Below are 22,535 nucleotides of genomic sequence, written 5' to 3'. Positions count from 1 at the left end.
GGACATGAACTAAAGGTGGCAGATGGGGTGGGAGGGGGTGTGCAGGGCAGAGGGGAATAAAGAGGAGGAAATGGGACACTGTAATAGCATAATCAATAAAATACATTTTTAAAAAAGAAAGAAAAGGGCCCTGGCTGGCGTAGCTCAGTAGATTGAGTGCGGGCTGGGAACCAAAGTGTCCCAGGTTCGATTCCCAGCCAGGGTACATGCCTGGGTTGCAGGCCATAACTCCCAGCAACCGCACATTGATGTCTCTCTCTCTCTCTCTCTCTCTCTCTCTCTCTTTCCCTCCCTTCCTTCTCTAAAAATAAATAAATAAAATCTTTTAAAAAATTATTAAAAAAAAGAAAGGAAAGGAAGCACAGTCGGAAGTGGGTGTCCTTCAGGTATCACAGTGTTATTAAAACAGTGTGCTGCGTATGTGGGCAGATGAGTAGCTCAATGGAACATAATAAAGGCAGGCCCAGTGTTGTATGGAAATGTAGTAAGTAATAAAGATACCACTTCAGCTAGGGGAAAACTAGTATTTTTTCTAAACAGTGATATGACATTTGCTTCCCATCAGAAACTATATTCCCTTAAAACACATACATGTACACACACTCCTGATTAATATAAATAAAACAAAACCTATAGATTATTAGAAAAAGATAACAAGAATATTTATATAATATGCTTATCATTTAAATCATATTTTATTCTAAACATAAAACAGATCCCAGCGCTATAAAATAAATTGTTGGCATATTTACCTGCATGAAAATTTTATATCTTTCTAAGATGAAAGATACCATAAGTAAAGTTAAAACACAAACAATGGGTAAAATATCTACCTCAATTATTAAAGACAATACAGGTAATAATTCTAATCAATATCCAAAATATCTAAAGAATGACTACAACATGATAAGAAAAAGTAAACAATCCAATATAATTACAACCATGAGATAGAGCAGACAACTCACAGACCTGAAATATAACTAGACTATGAATGTGGTAAGATTCTCAACCTTACTAGGGATAGGAAAAGGCACACTAAAATAAATTAAGACATCACATCAGTATTTATTAAAAATTTTTACAGCCCTGGCTGGTGTGGCTCAGTAGATTGAGTGCCGGCCTGCAAACCAAAGGGTCCCTGGTTCAATTCCCAGTCAGGGCACATGCCTGAGTTGCGGGCCAGGTCCCCAGTAGGGGGCCTGAAAGAGGCAACCACACATTGATGTTTTTCTCCCTTTTTTTCTCCCTCTCTTCCCCTCTCTCTAAAAATAAATAAATATAATAAATAAAATCTTTTAAAAAATAAAATAAAAGTTTTTACAGAGATGGACACAGTAAACCCTGCCTCTAGACGTACAAGTAGGCACAGCATTGTAGGAGGGTAGTTATCGAAACCTTACCTGCATATTCCCTGTTATCCAGAAATACCCATTGTTCCAAGGAAATAAATACACAGAACACATCCACTGTGACATTATTTTGTAACAACGAATTTGCGCATATCAGAAACCAAGTCAGAGAAGACAGAAACAGGGCAGCAGGCAACAGGAACGGAGAGAGTGGAGTGACCTTGCAGGCTTCGGGGCCAAGTCTGAGCAGACACACTGTGCCCATGACTAGGCCTTGCCACCGCTCCCTGGAGCAGGTTCTTAGAACTGCATCCAGGCGTAGGACGTGCACCTCCCCAGGTGTGTGGTCACCTGGAAGCTCTGTCTCCCTGTTAGGCTTGTGGACTCAGGGTTGTGCAGTGAAGGGCTTGGTCTCCTTGCTTCCTACATTCTGAGAGGAGCTCTCCTCTCCTTCTAGTCTCTTCCTCCCACCTCCATTTTCCCTAATGGGGTCTGCTGTAGAGGAGATGTGTTGTCCCAGCTGTGGCTGAGGACTGCAGTCCAAGGAGCAGAGGAAAGGGTCCTGGCTGGCCACCCACATCCACTGCCGTTTCCCCGCCTCCCAACAGCCCCTCCCCTCCCCCAACCCAATGGTGGGCAAACATTTTAGTCCTCTCCAGAGAAGGTCAACTCTGCTTATGTTCCCCTTTTGTTTTTTCCTGAGGCAGTTACTCAAAATGGCTTAATGCTTTTCTCAAACTTGGGAAGGGGCTACCATTTGCTCTCTTGGACCTTGTGAAGGGAAAATAACTGCTCAACTTTAGCTGAGGATTTGCACACTTACTGGGTCCCGGGCCCAGCAATCCAAGTGCAGAGTTGATTGAAGTAACCAACTTGGGTTATGAATGCTCTTCTTAAAGTCTTTATAGTGACACTGTCAAACTTACTTAGATGCATAGAGAGCTAACCCTGAAAGAACAAAGAAGAAGACAGAAGGATCTCCTACAAAGGATCCCTAGAGAAAGAAGAACGTCCTTAGGGAGAAACAATCAGCCCATTTAAAAAAAAATATTGTGTCCAAAGCCCAATTTCTCTGGCAACATTTCCTCAGTGACCCTATTCTATTCTTGCTCCACCCGGGATGGGCTGGGTCCAAGGCAGTGGCAAGGGCCCAGTGAGGTGGCTGGGGGGCACAGCCTGATGGGTGTCAAGTCCCCTGAGGGCCAGAGTCAGGGCCCTTTCCAGAAAGGCTGTTTCTAGGCTAACAATTTGTCAAAGTAGAATTTTTTTTCAAAATCACAATATGAGTATATTTTATATGAGTATACTCATATATATTTGCACTCAAATATAAAATATTTTATATTTGAGTGCAAATATAAAATAAACATATGTCAAAGATTTTATTCAACCCATTAATTTATGAAGGGACTGGTAATATGGTAAAGACTGGCTCAGAAAGCACTTGAGGATTTGGATATTAGAGGCAGCTTAATACAGAAATGTTGGGTAAGATTGCTGTTTTTACAGAGCTGGTCGATTGTCCCACAGGGCAATACATTTGGGGCTAATTTTTTTTCCACTAGACAGAAATTATTTGCAACTCTACTGGACAAAAATCTGCAGTTAGATATGCAAGTGCACAAAACCTGGGACTTTCAAGTGCTAGTGAACAGTGGTCAGAAAGTCCGCTGTAATCAGTACATGATCCTTGGTGGTGCCACTGCCCCCGCACATTGCTGAAAACACAGGTTGCCCAACTTCTAGCCTTATTTAGAAATTTTGAATCATTTTTTCTCAAAATGGTTTCCCTCTGACAGAACAAACAGGTGCTGTTTGTTGACAAAGGAGCCAGGAGAGGGTGTGGCTGACACCGAGCAGCCCTCCTGGAGCTGGAGCCAGGGAAGGGCTGACATCCCCTGGTGTGAAGCACCATCTTTAAGGAACTCCCTCATCATTTCTCTCCATTGCAGCCTCTTTACATAACTCGGTCTCTGGCAAACTCTGAGTCTGGGCTGGCTCTTTGAAAAAGCATCATCAAGGTGCATCCTCCAAAGCCTGCCCACTGCCCCTCCAAATGGACAGGATTCTTGAGTGCCCTGTTCCCTCAGGGCCTGCATTTCGCTGGTGGCACCTTCTTCTCTACATGACGTAAGGCACGGAGCCCAGGTTCCCTTCCCGGCCACTTGTGCAAACTAAGAGAGGATGCTGCTTAATTCTTTAATACAAAGGAATTCCTCCGAGGTGGGAAATGCCCATTGACCTTGGAGAGTTCATGCTGGTGGGGCAGTGGAAGGGTGTCTACGGCTCTTTCCACCCCTTAGACCCTTCGGGACCCAGCTAGGGATGAGCATCTGCAGCTCAGGGTGGAGTCGGTGGGCTTCTCCCTCTCGCTCAATGTGTGTGTACCCTTCACTATCCGTGTGACAAAAAGCCTGATAGCGGGCACTGTGCCAGCTGACAGGCTCAGAACTGTTGGTCCGACTTCCTTGGAGAAAAACAAAAGGAGGAACGTAACAAGGGAGTGTCAGTGCCCACACTTGGGCTGGTGCGGGGAGAGGTTGAGAAACAAGCGACTCTGTTCTGTCCCTGAACGGCGGCAGACCAAACACCATCCCTTAATGACAGCCTCCTCTTTTGTGTGTCAACCCCTGTGACTGGCGGGCGTTCTTTGTGAGGAAGAATCTCTCCTGGTACCTTGAGAATGCACCAAGGGCCAAGGAGACGTGGTCCCTGAACTCCAGGAGCGAGAATTATAGATGAAAAAAAAACAATACAGTCCCATAAAGACACTTGCAAACATGCCCCGTGAGACATTTATACAAGTTCCAACTATCGGTCAACTTGAAGAGGGGAAGATGTGTCTGCACAGAGAGGTGGAGTTGACCCGAGACGGCACTGGAAGAGGCTGTCATGGGGCAGGTGTTCCACTGTGCGAGGGGAGGCGTGGGTCCTTCCCTTCCCACTTAGAGCCCCCCAGGAGTCCATTCTTTCTGGACACGGGCTTCTGGAGGCCTCGGAGTGGCCTCCAAGTGGAGGTATTTCTGGAGGCCTCGGAGTAGCAGTGCCTGGATATGCAGGTGCTGGCAGGTGGGGTCTGCCCACATCCCAGCAGGACTGTGCCTGGGGCCACAGGAGTGGACTCTGCCTGCTGCCTTTGCATTCTTGTTGCCACAGCCTCACCTCAGCCCGGCCACATGGAGGAGCCCAGGGGAAGGGCGATGAGAAACCAGGATTCCTATTTCCAAGTAGCCCCTCCATTCAGCTGCCCTTTTCTTTTTTAGCCTGAATTACTCCAGGTCCTTCAAACTTCCAAAGGGCTCTTGGCTGCTCATAGAACAACCTGTGTGGCATGGAAAGATCTTTGCAGTTTGGTCCCATCCGTTCTTGCCTGCCTCCCCTTCCACTGGTGATTTTCATAAACTCTCCCAGCAAGCCCCTAGTCTTTCCCTACCCCACGCATGCTAACCCCCTCCCTCTGCTGAAAGGGGCTCTCCCTTCTCAGCACTCTTATCGTTTCCCTGACCCTGCTCTTTAGTCAGTGTCTCTTTTAAGTTCAATCTGTCCCTAAGCCCTCCTGTGTCTCCCAGCCCCAGGGACTAGCACCCACCACTCACTCACCAGCACACCGCTCAGCCCCCTGTGCGGTCCTAGGTCATCTTTGTGTGTGCATAAGCCCAGGATGCATGCACCAGCCTCCAGGACAGAAAGGGCCCCTACTTTCTCACCCAGAAAGTACCTGCTCACCCAGAAAGTACCTGCTCACCCAGAGCCCAGCACCTGCCCAGGCCCCTCCCCAAACAGCAGGCCCTTCTGTAGTCTCTGAGGCTGTGTGTCCTACAGATGCCATTGCCATGTGCCACTGCTCTGACCTGTCCCCTAGGGAGGATGTCAGAGTGAGGTGCAGCCAGGTGGCTGACCCCTTGATATACTGTGCTTCTGTCTCACTAATACCAAAGTTGTGCAGTGGCCTATGGCACAACGGGGAGCAGTGGGGTGATGGCTGCTGCTTTTTTTGTGTGAGTTCCACTCAATCGGAGAGATCCCAGGACAGTGCCCCACCTAACTGCCAAGTTGTGTGTGACCAGCTCTTCAGGGCAGGCTATCTATGCCCTGGCCCTGAAGAGGAGTGGAGAGCTGGTTAAGAGTTGGGCACCAGGTCATTCCTAATTCTCAATTAGAGATATTTCAGTCCAGGCTGTATCTTTTGCAGTGATGGTGAGGAGTGAGGGGCCAACTAGGGGTGGCTGTCCTGTCTCCCTGGAGCCCCAGACCCCAGGCAGCCAGCTGAGCATTACCTTCCCACAGCCCACCGCTCTGAGCATCTGCAGTTTGCAGTCCCCACAAAACTCCCAGATACCTTTCCCCTCTTTTTAAGACCTTAGAGGGACATTTGTCTTGGAAGTTTCATTCATGATTTGCCTCACAGAGACAGGATGTGACAGGCACTTCCTCCTTTTGTCTATCTTTCTTGGTTTTTATAGCAGAGGGCAGAGCGAGCAGCATCTTAAGGTGGAAGGTGGGTGGGAAATTCTGTCACACCCGCTGGTCCCCCAACTGGGACCAAGACTCTTTACAACAATCATCTCCTTTGCAACGGAGCTGGGATCAGCAGGACTCATCTGCCGTTTCAGGCTCTTTGCTGCAACCTGCCAGGTATGTGGCTCATTCTCAATGCCTGCCTAAATCTCCAGCTTTCAGAAATCAAAAGCAGAAAGGGATGGCTTTTGGAGACAGTGCAGATGGGTTACCCCATCTTCCCATTGGGGCCTGGCTGCAGGGTTGGGTGTTCGGAGTGTGGCCACGGGAGATGCCGGGTCAGGCAGTCCTGCCTGAGGGGCAGGAGTCTGACGGGTCCCATTTTTCCTTCCGCCTCACCGAGGGTCCATTCTTGGGGAGGTTCATCTCCCTTAGAGATAGGGGCAGAAACCCTCTTGTGGGCCTACTGAAACCAAGCCAGAGCCAGCAGCGAGCATCAGTCACCAGCCGTGGAGGGCCACACACTGAGAGGCACTGAAGGAGGAAAAGGTGCCATAGTGAGAAACCCCACCGTGGGGCTCGCTGCGTGGGGCACTGGGAGCAGGAGGGGGCTAAGCCCACCGCTGCTGCACAGCCCAAGCTCGCCAAAGTAGCAAAAGCAGAAGTAACCTGCACAGAGATGCTCAGGAGCAGAGGGGCTGGCGATTAAGAGAGCACCAGGTGTTTTTCAGGAGCTGGAGGTGCAGGAGGAGAAAACTGGAGTGGGGCCAGGGAGACAATGGAAGGAGAGAAATGAGGGGGAAACAGGCTTCCCCCGGGTGCAGAATGGCAGCATTTCTTCAGCACCAGAGTGCACAACCCCTATTCTTTCCGGGGTCTTCAGGAGGGACCTGCTGGAGACTCTCTGGAGAGCAAGGAGAATATACCCACCAGCAAAGCTCAGGTCCAGCCCAAGACTCCCTTTCCGGTCGTCCTCCCCTTCGCTGGCTCCTCCATCTTCCTCTCCCCTTTCCCCCAGCAAAACCTCCTGGCTGAACCCAGGATCTGAAATCCATTGACACTGTTGTGTGAGTAGCTGAGATGGACAGTATTTCCCCTCACCAGGGACTTGCTCTCCTCAGTAAGGACCAGAGCCTTTAAACCACAGAGGTCACAGAGGTCGGAGGAAAGGCAGCAGGTGGGAAAAGGTTGCCCCTGGGGCCTTCAGCTCCTCCAAGTCAGTTCAGGAAATTGCCAGACTGTCTCCCTCTGATTCAAAGTTTTCCAGACATGTCCTTGTGTGTTGGGAGTAAAACGATCACGGGTCATGTGCCTTCTGTTCTAGAAGATGCTGCTCACAAGCTTGAAGGAAGACTCGGGTTTTGAGTGGGGTTTTTACACTTTTGTTCATTTGTTGGTTGGTTGGTTGATTTGTCTTGGGGCCGACACCTGGGGACTCGAACCTCTTCACTGCAGGTGATACTGTCGGGCCAAGTGCTGTGGTGTGTGGCCAGGCGGTCCCTAACGGGGGTCATGATGGTCCAAGGGACAGGAGACTGAGGGTGTGTGCCCAGTCCTGACACATGGCACAGCAGATGAGGAATTTGTATTCTAGGAAGTGCAGAGCTTGGGGTGAACCCCGACTCCACCACCACCTAGCTGTGTGTGGGCAGGTCACCTAGCCTCCTTGTGCCTCAGTTTCCTTGTCTGTGATTTGGACCTCTGGCAATAATAATCTAATACTTCTGATGTAGTTAAGTGATTGGTAGATACTAAGCTCTTGATTTGTGCTAATTTTTTATTGTTCTCTGTATGTGTGTGTATGTATGTATACAACCTCCTACTCCTGCAGCCTCCACGTCAGAAACCACATGGATGGTTCATGTGGCTGGCTGGGTGGCTCAGCTGGTTGGAGCATTGTCCCATACACCAAAAGGTTGCAGGTTCAAACCCTGGGCAGGTGCATACAGGAGGCAACCGATTGTTTCTCTCTCTCTCTCTCCCCTCCCCCACTCTTACACACACACACACACACACACACACACACAGGTGTATCACAATGGGCAACTGTGGTCCTGCAGTAATTTCAGGGTCTGGAACACACTGGCCCAACCCGCGGAGGTGGGGTGGCAGCCTCCCCTGCCTGGGGATATTGGGGCCCAGCTGTGGGCCAGTTGAGCCAGGGCTGCCACAGGACTCAAGCTAACAACTAATGCAAGTGAGACTAATTCCTCAGAACCCAGCCAATCCTAGTAGATCTGTAAGGTGTCCTGGGCCCCCCTCATTTTTAAAAGGACTTGGCAGGTGCTGACAGACCTTCATGGCTTTGCCCTCCTGGAGCTTTAGGTCAAGAGTCCAGAAGAAAAGACTGAGGCCCAAAGAGAAGAGAAAGGAATGGGGAGAGGGAGAGAAAATGCGAAGCCAGTGTGCACCCCCTGCTCTGGGGGTCTTCACTGCTGATTCCCGGGCCTGACATATACACGTTCCTACTGGCAGCCAGAAAGGGGAGAGGCTGGACCATCTGGCCAGAGCCTGGACCCCCCCGTGCAAGGCTTAAGTCTGCTGGTGTGAATAGTCGTGCCAGTAGCTGCCGGCCATTGAAACAGCCAGGACCCCTCCAGAAGGGACTTGGCCTCCTTCCCCACAGATGCTCTACTGAAGCAAAAATCAAGCCAGTCCACCTTGCCTCCGTCTACCTTCCCACCTGCCTGTAAGCTCCAGGAGAGCAAGGCACCTAGCCCCTGGCCCACTCCCTCACAATGATCGCCCCTACCTCCATTCTATTTTCATCAGCCCAGGTCCTTCCAGCTCAGGGGTCACCTGGGGAGTCTCCCCCCTCCCATGAAGTCACCCACACTCCTGCTCTGGCCACTTTTATGCTGAATGACCCAGCAGCTTTCAAGTCCTTCATCTAAACAGGGGTGTCCAATGTGTGGCCCGCAGGCTGCATGCAGCCCAGGATGGCTGTGAATGTGGCCCAACACAAAATCATAAATTTACTTAAAACATTATGAGATTTTTGTGTGTGTGTGATTACATGGTATAATGTATTCAATGTGTGGCCCAAAATAACTCTTCTTCCGGCGTGGTACAGAGAGGCCAAAAGCCTGGGCACCCCTGACCCCTGCCAGCAGCACTGCTGACAATGCAGCAGGGGCCCTGCAGCCACAGGTCCCTGGACCACATGCTATGTCACAGGCCTGTGTGACAAAGAAAACCAAACAGTGGTGTAGGGTGTCCAAAGGGGGAACAAGGGAGGCTGAGGACACGGAGAGTAGAAACTTGGTGGGGCTCCCCTCTCCCCCGGGGGTGCTATGATGGCATGAAGGCAGAGGGGTGCCAGCTCTGGAAGACGATGGGGAGCAGCTGTTTGGAAATTGATGGAGCAGAGGGAAAAGGTGCTGACTTTTAGTTGGAGCACCCAGCCGCCCCATGGTGTGTTAGCAGCCCTCAGAGTTGGCATTGTTTTCTTCGTTGCTCAAGCAAAGAAATTGAGGTTCAGCCAGTTATAAAATCTTGAGCTGGAAGAATTGTATATCTTCCAAGGTGTATTGGCTGCTCACACTCACTGGCTGTCAGACTGTGAGACACTCTGCAGGTTCCAAGGGGGTGTCAGGAGTAAGAGAAGACAGCCCTCACCTGTACTGGGGCTGGGTTTCCTGGGTCACAGATCAGGGGTTGTAGGGAGCTAGATGCAAGCATACCATCACTGTGGCCTCAAAGATGCTATAGACTCAGGGACACTCGCCAGCTAATTCCTGGAGGCCACACCTGAGGTTCCAGAACTGGAGGAAGATGGCCCAGGTATGGGTAAAGTTGGCCAGCAGCTGCCATGCATGCCTCCCATTCCTGAAAGATCAGAACTTCGTGTTTGTTCCTCTGTTTTGTGGACCTGATGTTCCAAGCCAAGGGAAGTGGGAGAAAGGTTGGGCTGGGAGCATAAAAATGCATGTGAGAGTTTTTATAGATTTCCCTTTGTTTGTAGATAGTCACTATATCCTAGCAGAGCCCCAGTACACTGTGTGGCTCTATTTCTGGCTCTAAAACAATGTGAACCTCAGAAGCTGCTTCCTCTGGGACCCTGAAGCTCCCGGAGGCCAAGCGAATCCAGTAAAGCAGTGAGCAGTGCTGCCTGGTAAAATTAGAAACAGTTCTCACATCCGGTTGCAGTTTAAAAGAAGCCAGGCACTGGGCTTGGTAAGAACCAGAGAAAAGATAACTGAGGCACTGATAGACCTGGTGCCCGCTCCCCTGCATCACCCCAGCATCTCCATTTCCCTCTGCAGGTGGCCTTGCTGCTGAAGAGATGGCAGGCTTCCCAGTCTCCCTGGACTCCTTTCGGCGGGTACCCCAGCCCAGCAGTCTCTTGTTCCACATCCTCCTCCTCCTCCAGCCTGGGGAGCTGAACTCAGGTAGTGCATCTGATCTGCAGCCCAGCCACCCAGGACGTGAGCACATCAGCAACTGCCCACCTCCCGCCGGTGCTCTCAGGGCCAACACAGGGTAGCCATGCCAGGTGCTAGTATTTAAAGAGGTTTCCATCCCAGTGGTGCCCCTGGCCAGCGCTCCTCCACCATCTCAGCCACCATTCCCATATACCCCCGAGACCCCACAGGTCTCAAGCATGGCAGGAGTGGAACAAGAGGATGCCCAGAAACTCTTACTGGTCTGTGCTCGGGCTGAACCAGTTGGAAAATACTCGTAAATCCACCTGTGCAGCTGCATATGATCAGGCTGCAAGAGAAGTGTACCCAAAGATTTGGGAGCACAGATAAGGGTTATTTGGTTTTTTTCCAGAAAGCCAAAAGGAGCCCTTGATAGCAGGAACTGTTTGAGCAGAGCTTTACAGGATCCATATTCTCTAGAAAGATGACAGATGGAGGGTAAACTGAGGCAGGACACGCCCAGGGAGAGGGCCAAGCATCAGGTGAAGAGGAGAAAAGCTAGAGAGGGAAGCTGATCGGAAGGGTGTTGGGCCTTCACTCAGTGGCAAGAAGGGGTCTCAAATGCAGTGGACAAAGAAAGGCACTGCCCTGCTCCCCTGCAAAGTGAGAGTGGTAGGGATCCAATGAAGGGAGAGCTCAGGGGGAGGTTTTAGTCAAGCTTGGGGGGCACATAGTTTTTAGCTCAGCTTCAAAAACAGGAAAGGAGGTACACAGAAGGCAGAGTGACCAGTGCAGCGCGCTGAGAGGCACGACCTGGAGCACCTGGGCGCTGCAGCAGTAACTGCGACTTTCATGGAGATTGCAGAAAACAGACTAGCTTGGGGGCTGCAGGGACCAGATTGGGACACCATCAAAGAGGACGATCAAATGACAGATCCTGGTGAATCAAAATCTGCAAGGCAGGATTCAACCATTAGAATTAAAAATAAATAAATAAATAAAAAGTAAGGAGCCCCATGGATAATTTTAAAACCGTTTGTTGTTATGGAAGCTGTGAACATGTACACTATAAAAACAGAAAAATCAGACAAAGTGACAAAGAAAACATCTATTCCCATTATGCAGAAATTACCAACTCATTTCTCTCATGACAATTACTCGTTCAAGATACCCAACAGGCTCAGGCTGCCCTGTAAGTGTCTCACCTTCCTCATTTGAAGGGCTTGCTGTAGATTTCTGAGCTGCAAAGGGACAGGATAAAAACCTTCATTGGAGAGCTGATTTTGGCCATTATTCTGGCTTCTTGTCCTAGAGGAGTGCCAGGTGATTGGCCCCAGGGGATCCGTCCTGGAACGTGTCGGGGAGGAGATGGAGTTCCCCTGCCACCTGTCCTGTTACCAGAGCGTAGAGCACATGGAGATCCGCTGGTTCCGGAGCCAGGCCTCGGAGGTGGTGTACCTGTACCAGGAGCAACAGGAGCTCCCCGGGCAGCAGATGGAGCAGTTCCGGAACAGGACCAAACTGGTCAAGGACGACATCGCGGAAGGCTCTGTGAGCCTGAAGCTCTACCCCGTGACCCCCGCCGACGAGGGCCCCTATGGATGCCGCTTCTTCTCCAGCAACTTCTCTGGGGAAGCTGTTTGGGAACTGGAGGTAGCAGGTGCGTGGCCTGGTGGAGTGCCAATGGGACTGTGGGGTGGGGGGATGCGCAGGAAAGGATCCATTTGGATAGAGCTACTTTGCTCCAGGGAAGATAGGGAAGCCCAGACAGCAGGAGAATAGCTCTGCTTTAAAAAAAAAAATTAAAAAGGAAGATCCATTGGAAAATTTAAGAGTTGTTTACGAAAAAAGATACACAAATGGCCATTAAACATGGAAAGATGATCAATTTTGCTCGTAATGGGGAAAGCCAGTAAATTAAAACCACAGGGGCATGCAATGATTTACCTCTCAGACTGGCAAAAATTTAGAAATTCGACCCCACACTCTTGGCAAGGCTGTGGGGACGCAACCCACCTGCTCTGCACCATGCTGACCAAGTTCGAAGTTAAAATGCTCCAGTGCCTGGGAATTTGGCAATGACAATATTGTCTGTGTGCCTATCTTTTGAACACCAACCCCCTCTAGGAGTTTACCTTGAAGGTACACCTCCTCCAGCTAAATGTGGGAAAGGCATATGTATAAGTTTAAGCTTTGTAGCATTATTTGTCATTGCAAATCAGCAGAAACAACCTGAATGAGCAAGCACAGGTGCTGACCAAGTACAGCCCATCACATGAGGAGTGATCCATACCATGCAGCTGAAAACAGGAGGAGGAGCTCCATGAAGGGGTGTGGAGTGATTTCTAGGTTGTTGCTAAGAAAAAAGAAGTGAGATGCATAAGACAGTCTGTAGTTTGTAAACTTCTGTGTAAGAAGAAAGGAGAAACACGAAGGAAACATGGGGAGGATAAACTAGGAACTCATGAAAACAGTGACCTATGGGAGGGGGTGCAATGGGATGGGAAGGATGAGAAAGGCCTGGGGCTTTCCTGACAAACATTTTTTTTACAGTACTGGCATTTAAACCATACTAATGTTTTGCATATTTAAAATATAGAGCCAGTACTTCGAGGATGGAGCGATAAAGGAGTGCATATATCACGAGCATTGTACTCGAGCTCTGGTGGGATTCAGGAGAGGGAGAGAACAGTCTGTTGAAATCTGGGGAGAAATTATTATTCATTCTCCAGGACTGTCCCTTGCATAATATGACTAAGTGTCAGTAGCCCTTTTGAGTCAAATGGCCCCCCTCCATATTTCCAAATGTTCCTCAGGGCTAGTACTGTCCCCACATGCGACCACTGATTCAGACTGTCATTTACAGGCCACGGGTAGGGGCTATGAACCCACAAGTATGTTAAGAGAGTCATAGTTCATGATTCTCTATGGCGAGTTTCGCCCCCAACTTCTGGGAAGGAGCCTAATTTTTCCCACTCCCCTGCCTCTCTCCCAGGGATGGGGTCAGACCCTCACATCTCCTTTGAGGGCTTCAAGAAAGGAGGCATTCAGATGCGTTGCAGCTCCAGTGGCTGGTACCCCGAGCCCCAGACTCAGTGGAAAGACCATCGGGGACAGTGCCTGTCCCCTGAGTACGAAGCCATCACCCAGGACACCCAGGGCCTGTTCAGTCTGGAAACATCGGTGGTTGTCCAAGAGGGAGCCCACAGCAATGTGTCCTGCTCCATCCAGAACCCCCTCCTCTTCCAGAAGAAAGAGTTCGCGGTCCAAATAGCAGGTCAGTGGGTGCTGGCTCACCTTCATCTTCCTAATCCTCACAATTTCCATGTCCATTGTCTCAACAGCCATCTCTAAGGACACAATGGTACGGGCCTGGACATGCACAGCAGGGGTGTCAAACTCATTGTCACTGGGGGCCACATCAGCCTGGTGGTTGCCTTCAAAGGGCTGAATGTAATTTTAGGACTGTATAAATGTCACTACTCCTTAACTAGGGGCAAGGAAGAGTGATAAGTCCTGGTGGGGTGTGTATGTAGATTTAAAAGTGGTGGATCAGGGAAGAAGTCAGTCAGGCAAAGAGTTGGAGGTGAGGTTATTTTCTAACATCAAAGTCTTCTCATGAGGCACCCACCAAAATGTTTAATGTTCACAATTCTAACCGTTTTTTTTAAGTCCTGAGGACAAACCCAACCTATGGGCCACGTCCCACATAGGTCCAAATTAATACTTACATTACAGTCACAGAAAGGAATCTCACCCTAATAAGTAATAACTTGTCTTCAGGTAGGAGGACTTGACAGCACACATAGTTCATTCAAAATATAGCTGGTAATTGGGGTAGCCATCTGGGTTAGCTAATTCTCTTTCTCCAAAGGAAAGATAAAGCATTGCATATCTTTTTGATAAGAATGTAGTTACACCCTGGCTGGTTCCTCCATGGAATGAGCACCAGCCTGTGAACCAACAGGTTACCAGTTGGGGCCAGTTGGGTTGTGGGCCAGGTCCTTGGTTGGGGGTGTGCAAGAGGAGAAAAAAAAAAAAGAATGCAGTTACAAGTTGGAGCCAGGTACCTCAGTTAAAACCCCAGGACACAGAGATGGAGGTACTTTTCTCCAGGATGTTTCCATTTCAAGGAGACGGCTCTGAGCTCCTGAAAAGAAACATTCCTGAGTTGCAAAGCTGACAAGAGGCCTATTTAGCTTTCAAAAGGATTTGCATACATCTCAACAAGATAGAAAAAAGATTTACAAGTTTCTCTAAGGAAATGGTTTAAGAAAGGGGAAATCTCTTTCTCTTTTTGCATCAGGGAAATTCCATTTTTTTTCTTTTTAGATTTGTGTTCATCCTTTACATAGGGTGTGAAGCACATGGGTATCTGTTGGGGGGCATTCAGGTCTAGGGAACAGCAAGTGCAAAGGACGTGAGATGGGAACGTGTGTGGTTACTGGAGGAGCAGGAGGTGGGAAAGGAGGGAACAGGGACAAGATCAAGGGTAGCTGGTTAGAGTAGCATCAGACCCTGAGTCTTTGCTTGCAATCCCTAGGTCAATGCTTAGCAAACCATATGTGGTGAAGGACCAATCCCTTGTGGACCAATAGTTTTGTACCAGACAATAAAAATGCATGGCTAGGAAATTTTTCTTAAAAAAAATACAAGAGCACATTGAGCTAAGTCAAATAAGCCAGACACAAAAGGACGAATATTGTACGATTCCACTTTTATAAGGTACCTAGAGTAGTCAATTCACAGAGATGAAAGGTAGAAGAGAGGCTCCCAGGGGCTGGGAGGAGGAGAAATGGGGAGATCGTGTTTAATGGGAACAGATTCCAGCTGGGGAAGGTGAAAACAGCTCTGGTGGCGATGGTCGCACAACGTGAACACCCTTAATGCCACTGAACCGGACACTTAAAAATGGTTAAGAGGGTGCATCTTACACTGTGTATATTTAACAACAATAAAAAGAAAAAATATTTTAAAAGACCACTGAGATAAAAACATCAATTTTTTTATACTTTCCTTCAACAGACGTGAAATTACTCTATTAGATTGCCACTCGCGTTTCTAAGGGGTTGTTCTCAGTGTGCGCCTGTTGACAGCCCACAGAGGCCTCCCTAGGGAACCTGGGGAGGAAGGAAGGCGCTGTCAGTCCGCCCCCACGCGGCTTTGCTATCAATTCTTCCAAAGGTGTGAGAAGCAGAAGCCAGGTGTCTGCAAGGAGCGGGAGATGTCTGTGAACTCACCGGGTTTCCGATATCCACAAAACCCCTTGGATCCAGATGCAAGGCAAGAGTGGGAAGAAGCAGAGGCAAATCAGGGCCACAGTCACAGCAGTTGGAAGCGCCCCTTCTTTTCATCCCTCAGTTTGCAGCGCTTTCCCTGGGCTCGGAGCTAGTGCACGTCCTCGGCCTTCCCGGGATCCTACCACACCCGAGCTCCGAGCAGCCGCAGTCACACATTTGACAGATGGCCCTGCAGGGCCCAAGGGGCTTAAGTCACTAGCCCGTGGTTCCCAGGGTTTTCCAGCACCCGAGGTCCGGGAGCGTCTGCACTGAGTGTGCTAGGCGCCTAAATCCAGACAACTCCCTCTGGGTGTTTTCCAGACGCTTTTCTACCCGGACTCTCCCCGTGGAAGACAGCTTTCCTCGGGACTCTGGTGGGCGGCCTGACGCTGCTGCTAGCCCTGCTCACGACGCTGGCGCTGTGCTGCTTTCACAGGCAGCGGTCCCAAGGTACTGGCCTGCGGGGCGGGGGTCAGGTGCTGGCTGGCGCGGAGGAAGGCGCTGGCGGGGTGGGGGTGGCGCGCACCCAGTCTGCCCCCTGCCTTTTCCCTTTCAGAAAAGCTGAAGCAGCGGGCAGACAAGGACAAAGGTGAGCGGAGAGAGTGGCGCGCCCTCCGCCTTTGCCCAGCAGAAGGGGGCCGGGGGCAAAGAGGGAAGGAGGCAGACCCCAGCACCGCGGGGGCTGGGCAGACAGACGAGTGGCGAGGTTTGCACTCACGCCTCCCTGGCCTCAGAGGTGTTCCTCCTGCGGGTCCCGCCCAGCCAAGTCCCAGAACGCACGGGGACCGAATCTGCGCGCTTTGGGGAAGCGAGGCGTCAGTGTTCTTTGATCGAGATTTTCCTCTTTTCTTCGTTTTTTTTTCTCCAGGGAAACTCACTGCACAACTGGGTATGTTCTGGGTGCCGCGCCCACAGCGCTGGCTGCGGGCTACAGTGGAACGCGGGGCGCGCTGCGGAAGGAGGGGTTCAGTGACTTTCGGCGCCTTTTGGAAAGCGATGTGTGGCAGGATCTAATTTTTAATCCACCACGTTGAGCCTCCCACCTCCTCACTACCAAATGGACTCTAGCGAAGCTGCCAGGGAGCTGCTAGCCTTAGACCCTCTGGACAGACCCTGCAGCCCCTGCAGCCCCTCCCCTGCCAATGATACCATTCACTCACAATGTCCCCATTAAACGTTGACTCCCACTGACTGGCCTGTCTTCCTAGGATGTCCTTCTCTTTTTAATGCAAATGCCACTGCAAAGGGTGGCACCTTGAACTTGCACGAAAGTGAGTGTAGCGGAAACACGGTATAGTCTAAGTTAGTGCATAGAGCTGCCTTTCCCAGCAGCATTTACCCTTTTTAAAGACATACAGATGCATTTCTAGTGGCAAATTATCAGTGTCGGTGTCCGGCCACGGGAAGTGATTAAGTGTGATGTCTTTCCAGTCCTTTAAACAGTGCACTCACTCTAGGTGACCCTGAGGCTCAGGCAGGCTGTGCTTAGTGCCTGGACATACACAGGAGAGCTAGTGATTTCAGGGCAGACAGTAGCAGCCCCTTCAAACCAGACCCGAGCCCTGGGGAGGGGCTCCTCAGTGCCAAGCCCTGCTCTCCTCACCTCCACCCCACCCCCCCCCCCCGCCCCGAGCCGATTTCTGCCCTGGAGCAAATAGGATGAGGCTCTAGAATTTCACCAATGACTATGTAGACCCTCAGGTGGGAGTGGGCTGAGTAGTGGTTTAAGACTAAGGAGCATCTTCCCAAGGGCCTGCCTGCCTTGGGGAGGTGGCTCCAGACAGCCCAAGGCTGATGTTATCTCTGTACATTCTGCTTATAGGGAAACTGCAGGCGGAGCTCGGTAAGTGACCCCTCTTAGGACTATCTCTTCTTGCCCACCAGTTTAGCAACTGGTTATCCATGTAAGTTCTTCTCATCTCCCAACCAGGTATGATGGCCAAGCTGGAACCCTGCTGGCTCTGGGGGTGGCAGGAGAAAGGGGAGGGGCACAGAGGTGGGTGCAAATTGGGTAAGAGAGCAGGAAAGCTGCAGAAACCCAGTGTTCTAATTTTGTTTTCCCTTAACTGCTTCAGATTGGAGAAGGGCTGAAGGCCAGGCCGGTGAGTGGGGTCCGCTTCCCTCCCATTGTCTGCTTTACCTCTCAGCAAACCAGTCACAGTCTCTGATTAACCAACCACATTCCATCCTGGTTTCTGCCACAGCCTCACTCAGTGTGAATTGATCTATGTCACTGGTGAAGGGTATATCTGAGTTTTGCTCTTATAATGTTTTCTATTGCCCTGAGGTGTAAGCATACTGTAAACCACTGGTGTCAGTCCTGGTGGCACATAAGAATCCCCTGGGCTCCTGGTGCCCACCCTCCAAGACTGGGGTGGGCCTGTTACCCTACACATAAATATTTCTCCCTGTATCTCCCTCTATTCCCCCGTAAAGCAAGCAGTCTAACATCTGTCTTCATATGTATTCTTGCAAAATACATGTTTTGTGCACATGCATTTTAGTTTATGTAAATTATTTTTACAAGTAATTTAAATATATGGGGGTATTCCTGGCTTTTCTCACTCATTACTGTGTTTCAATATCCATCCTGCTGCCGTGTGCACATCTGACCCGTTTCTCCTTCTTGTTGCCGGGCCCTCCATTCAGCCAGCCCCCCTCCTGGAGTGGGCAGCCAGCCCACCTCTAACTCCACACCCCACAAACAACCCAAGCATGTAGCCTTTGGGCTGTGTGGAGATTTCTCTGGGATGTACCTCTGGGAGGAGAGTGCTGGCCCATGGAGGTTCGTCACCAAGTGGGACAGAGCGACCCCCAGAGGCAGTGCTATTATCCTGCCATTGGCAGTGTACAGAGGCCCCCAGCGCCCACATTCCATGTGAGCTCACTTTCTGAGTTGGCCAGTGGGTGGGGAGGAGTGATTCTCACTGTTCTTTTAGTCTGCACACCCCTGAACACTAAGGAGTTTGGATATCTCTTTTATGCTAGTTAGCCATCGGAGATTCCTCTTCTGAACATTGCCTGCTCATGTCCCTTTGCCCAGTTTGCACATAGGGTTACCATCCTTTTTCTTATTGATTCACAGGACTTATGTATGTATATGATCTTACTCATTGATATTAAATCATATGAATTCCTTTTTCTATTCTGTCATCTGCCATTAGCTTGGTCCATGGTGCCTCTTATTGAAGTCTTTACTTTTGAGAAAATCTAATTCATCACATTTTTTTACCTCTGGCTTGTTCCTTTGCAGTTTTGTTGAAGCAGACCTTCCTCACATTTAAGTCATAAAAATTCCCTTACATTTTCTCCTATTCACTTCACATGTGTAGGGTCTTTAATCCATCTGAATTTTGCCATTATATGTGGTGTTGAGTGATAATCCAGTGATTTTGCTCCATGTAGAGTTGGTTTTCCCAGTGCCATCTGCTACACCATCCGTGATCTCCCCATTGATGTGGCTGTCACCTTTAGTGTGTATTTGGTGCCCACATTCAGGTGGGTCTGTCAGCCACCTGTTACCTCACTGTTTCTACTACCATTGCTTTTAGAGCATTTAAAGTACGCCACTTCCACTTCCTTTTCAATGTTAGTGAAACTTTTTAAAACATAAATTTTAGGGTAGTTTTATGAAGTTCCTTTAAATAATCCAAAAGTAGTTCTGCACAGGATTGTTTTGAATTTATAGCTAAACTTAGAGAGAATCAACATCTTTATAGAATTGAGGTTTTCTGTGCAAGAGCTATGTTTATGAAGTTCTACTGGTTATTCTTATGGAAACCAGGGTTGAAAATCCCTGCTGTGAATTTGTGGAGCTCTGAACCAACTTCTGTTGCTTTTGCTCTTTTGTGAGTTGGAGATGTCTCTGTTATAAAACAGAACAAGATGAAATGAAGCAGAAATCCACTCTGAATGGCTCATGTGAAGAAAGGAGGCAAGACAGGGCATCTGGAGGCCATGTTAGGACAGGAGCCAGCCTCAGCTGGGCCTCCTGAGGACCGAGCTTGCCAGCCACACACCGAGGCTTTCTCTCCATCTATCAGGGCACCCGTGCTGCATGTATTCGTTCTCTTTGCCCCCACACTCTGCTCTCCCACCACTCCCAGCACAGCTTCAGCCTGCGTGCAGCTTTGGTATAACCCAGCACTGACAGCGCCCCTTACTCAATCCTGAATGCCCAGGAAAATGCTATGGTGGACCCACACCAATTTGGACCTAAACCAGCTTTCACGGTGGGGCTGGGGTCATTCAATGCTTCTCTGTTTCTCATGCATCTCGAGTCTCCCTCAAGTTTCCACGGTTACTGACTCAGCTCTCTGAGCCTCTTTTTCTCTGTTTGGTTTCAGAGTGGAGAGCAGCCCAACAATATGCAGGTAACTGAAGCCAAAGAACTGACATGACTCGGATCAGCTGGGTCTTAAACAGAGGGAGGTGGAGAGATCTGAGATTGGAGGAAGGGTCTGTCCAAAGCCAAGTACAAGCCCGCACATACAAACACACAGGTCCGCTTGCACACAGAGGACATGCCCCATACCTGCATGAACATATATGCACACATACATGCCTGTGTGTATACATGTGACTGGCTCACATATGGATACATCAGTGCGCACACACATACCCCCATAAGCATATAGCTTTCTGGGTTTTACTGGGTTTTTCCATCTGTCAGGAAGGCTGTTTGCAGGAGCAGATACCAGAGTTTGTAAGGAACCTTTCAGGTGGTCTGGCGGAAGGGATCCTTTGGGGTCGCATCCATCAAAGGAGTGTGTTTTGGCAGCTGTGGGGATGGAGTACAGAGCACTGGACCAGACGATCTCAGAGGCCCCATTCAGTTTTAAAATCCTAGAAGTGCTGTAAAACTGAAGCCCAGAGCTCACCTGATGCTCTTCACGAAGCCCTGGTGGTGAGGCCATCTGGGCTAGCGCCGGCGCTGGGCTCCTTCCCCTTGACCAGGACTTGAGGGCCATGAGCCTTCCTCCATCCCCACGGGCCTTCCTTGTTTGTTATCTCTCCTCTCCATGGCACCCAGTATAGTGACTTTCAGGCCACTTCGGTCCCAGGTGTCTCAGGTTAAGGGCGGGTGTGAATATTCCACCAATTGCCCCAAAGACAGAAATAGAAGTTGGCCTATCCAGGGGAGTAGACAGGGAGGGCCCAGAACCGACCTCGTGGTCACTAACTCAGTGCCTCTGCGCAGTGGACGTGACCCTGGACCCAGCCTCGGCGCACCTGAGCCTGGAGGTCTCCCAGGATGGCAAGAGCGTGCTCTCCCGCAGGGCGCTGCCAGTTCTGGCAGAGCCAGGAGGCCCGCAGCGGTTCACGGAGCAGACGTGCGTGCTGAGCCGGGAGCGCTTCCAGACCGGCCGCCACTACTGGGAGGTGGACGTGGGTCGGCGCAGCCGCTGGTTCCTGGGCGCCTGCCTGGAGGCGGTGGCCCGCGTGGGCCCCGGGCTCCTGAGCCCAGCCACAGGCTACTGGGTGATGGGGCTGTGGAACGGCAGCGAGTACTTCATCCTAGAGCCGCAGCGCGTGGCGCTCTCCCTGCGGGTGCCACCCCGGCGTGTGGGCATCTTCCTGGACTGCGAGGCCGGAAAGCTGGCCTTCTTCAACGTGACAGATGGCTCCCACATCTTCACCTTCACCGACACCTTCTCGGGGCCTCTCTGTGCGTACTTCAGACCCAGAGCCCCAGACGGCAGCGAACACGCGGATCCTCTCACTATCTGCCCGTTGCGGGTTCGAGTGACCCGCCTCCCGGAAGAGGGTGACGGTGACACCTGGGCACAGCCCTACGAGCCCTCGGACCTCGCCCTGGGCCTGTGGTGAGGTGCTCCCATGGCCGCAGGGCTGGGTCCTGGGCGGCTTCCTCTGGGGTGGAGGAGGCATCGCCAAAATGCCCGCAAAGGCGATGGATTCTGCACAGCAGAAGGGGACAGAGAGGATTTAGCCTGTGTAGATGTGAATGTGTGTCTTTGTAATTTTCTTTTAAGAAAAAGCGGCAATTCCAAAGCTCGTCTGTGTGTATGATAGGACTGAACAAATGAGTAAGAAGATACTGATGTTGCTGGGACCCAGGGTGCTCACTGTGGAAGAGGACAGGACACTGGGAAGGGAAAGAAGGGGGAGACATGATTGGATGAAAGGTATCGGTTAATTTGCATATTTGTATGGTTTTGTATATATTTTCCAGTTCATGAGAAATGAATTCACCTTGGGCTCCTATCCCAGGTTTCAATGTCAATTCCCACTACCATGAACTTGGGGAACAGCTGATTCCGGGGCTGGGAGTGAGAAAGTACAAACCTGCTCAAAAACTGATGGGAACACAGCAAGAGCCCATAGAAGCAAGGTTGAAGAGGCTCCACCAGTTGTGGGATAATTAAAGAGAATAATGACAGGACTTGATCAACGAGGGAGAGAGCAAATAAATTTCACAGAGTGTGCTGAAAGTTTTCTCAGAGAAAGAAAATACAAAAAAATACAGGAAAAATACAAGAAGGGGAAAGAAGAGAGTGAAAGAATGACTCTGAACTCATGGTTTTGACTCCGTAGAGCTAGACAGAACACACACATGTGGTCAGTGAGTGCATGGATGTGTGTGAGCTCACACACTGCTCCTGGCTCTGCTTTGAGGGCTTAGCAACAATAACACCCCAGCACATCTAGCTTTCAGAACCTGTTTTTTGTGATATTTTCCACTAAAAGGAACCAAGGCTCCTTGGAGAAATGATAGACTCTGGATCTGGGGAGGGATAACTGAAGACATATGTGATATTATGAATATCATATATATGTACATACACATGGTGCAGCACAAATAACATCCTTTTTTATTACATAATCTTATTACAAAATCATAAGCATGTAATTCTGTAACATAATATCACACTCAAGCACACCATATGACATTTTAGGTGAAATGTTCAAATTAAAAGTATAAATTATTACATCCATATTAGTACCCTACCAACCACACTGAAGCAGGCATTACTTCTGCATATTACTGTATATGAATCCATCCAGAAGGTATCCAGCCATGCACCAGGAAAAATAGAGATATTTATTGAAGGAGATATAAGATA

General features: G+C 49.9%; 1 protein-coding gene across 1 annotated transcript; it reads left to right on the top strand.

Annotated features, from left to right (window-relative positions):
* The first annotated feature begins 5,818 nt into the window (after window positions 1–5,818).
* BTNL9 (butyrophilin like 9) lies at window positions 5,819–21,613 on the top strand. Its single transcript, XM_036013893.1, has 11 exons — window positions 5,819–5,984; window positions 10,073–10,198; window positions 11,484–11,831; window positions 13,167–13,448; window positions 15,772–15,900; window positions 16,007–16,039; window positions 16,319–16,339; window positions 17,273–17,293; window positions 17,526–17,552; window positions 19,797–19,823; window positions 20,651–21,613. Exons 2-11 carry the CDS (start codon window positions 10,093–10,095, stop codon window positions 21,277–21,279), a joined length of 1,623 nt encoding a protein of 540 aa, XP_035869786.1. The 5' UTR covers window positions 5,819–5,984; window positions 10,073–10,092; the 3' UTR covers window positions 21,280–21,613.
* The last annotated feature ends 922 nt before the right edge of the window (window positions 21,614–22,535 follow it).

This window comes from Phyllostomus discolor, chromosome 13 (assembly GCF_004126475.2).
Source record: "Phyllostomus discolor isolate MPI-MPIP mPhyDis1 chromosome 13, mPhyDis1.pri.v3, whole genome shotgun sequence".
Taxonomy (NCBI): Eukaryota; Metazoa; Chordata; class Mammalia; order Chiroptera; family Phyllostomidae; genus Phyllostomus; species Phyllostomus discolor.
Note: the sequence above shows the minus strand (reverse complement) of the source record. Positions and strands in the feature narration are given on the sequence as shown.

Excerpts from the sequence above, each read along its gene's own strand:
- BTNL9 (XM_036013893.1), top strand. The coding sequence starts at position 10,093 with ATGGCAGGCTTCCCAGTCTCCCTGGACTCCTTTCGGCGGGTACCCCAG. Across the intron at positions 11,832-13,166 it reads TTGGGAACTGGAGGTAGCAG|GGATGGGGTCAGACCCTCAC; the intron begins GTGCGTGGCCTG and ends CCTCTCTCCCAG. Across the intron at positions 16,340-17,272 it reads GAAACTCACTGCACAACTGG|GGAAACTGCAGGCGGAGCTC; the intron begins GTATGTTCTGGG and ends TTCTGCTTATAG.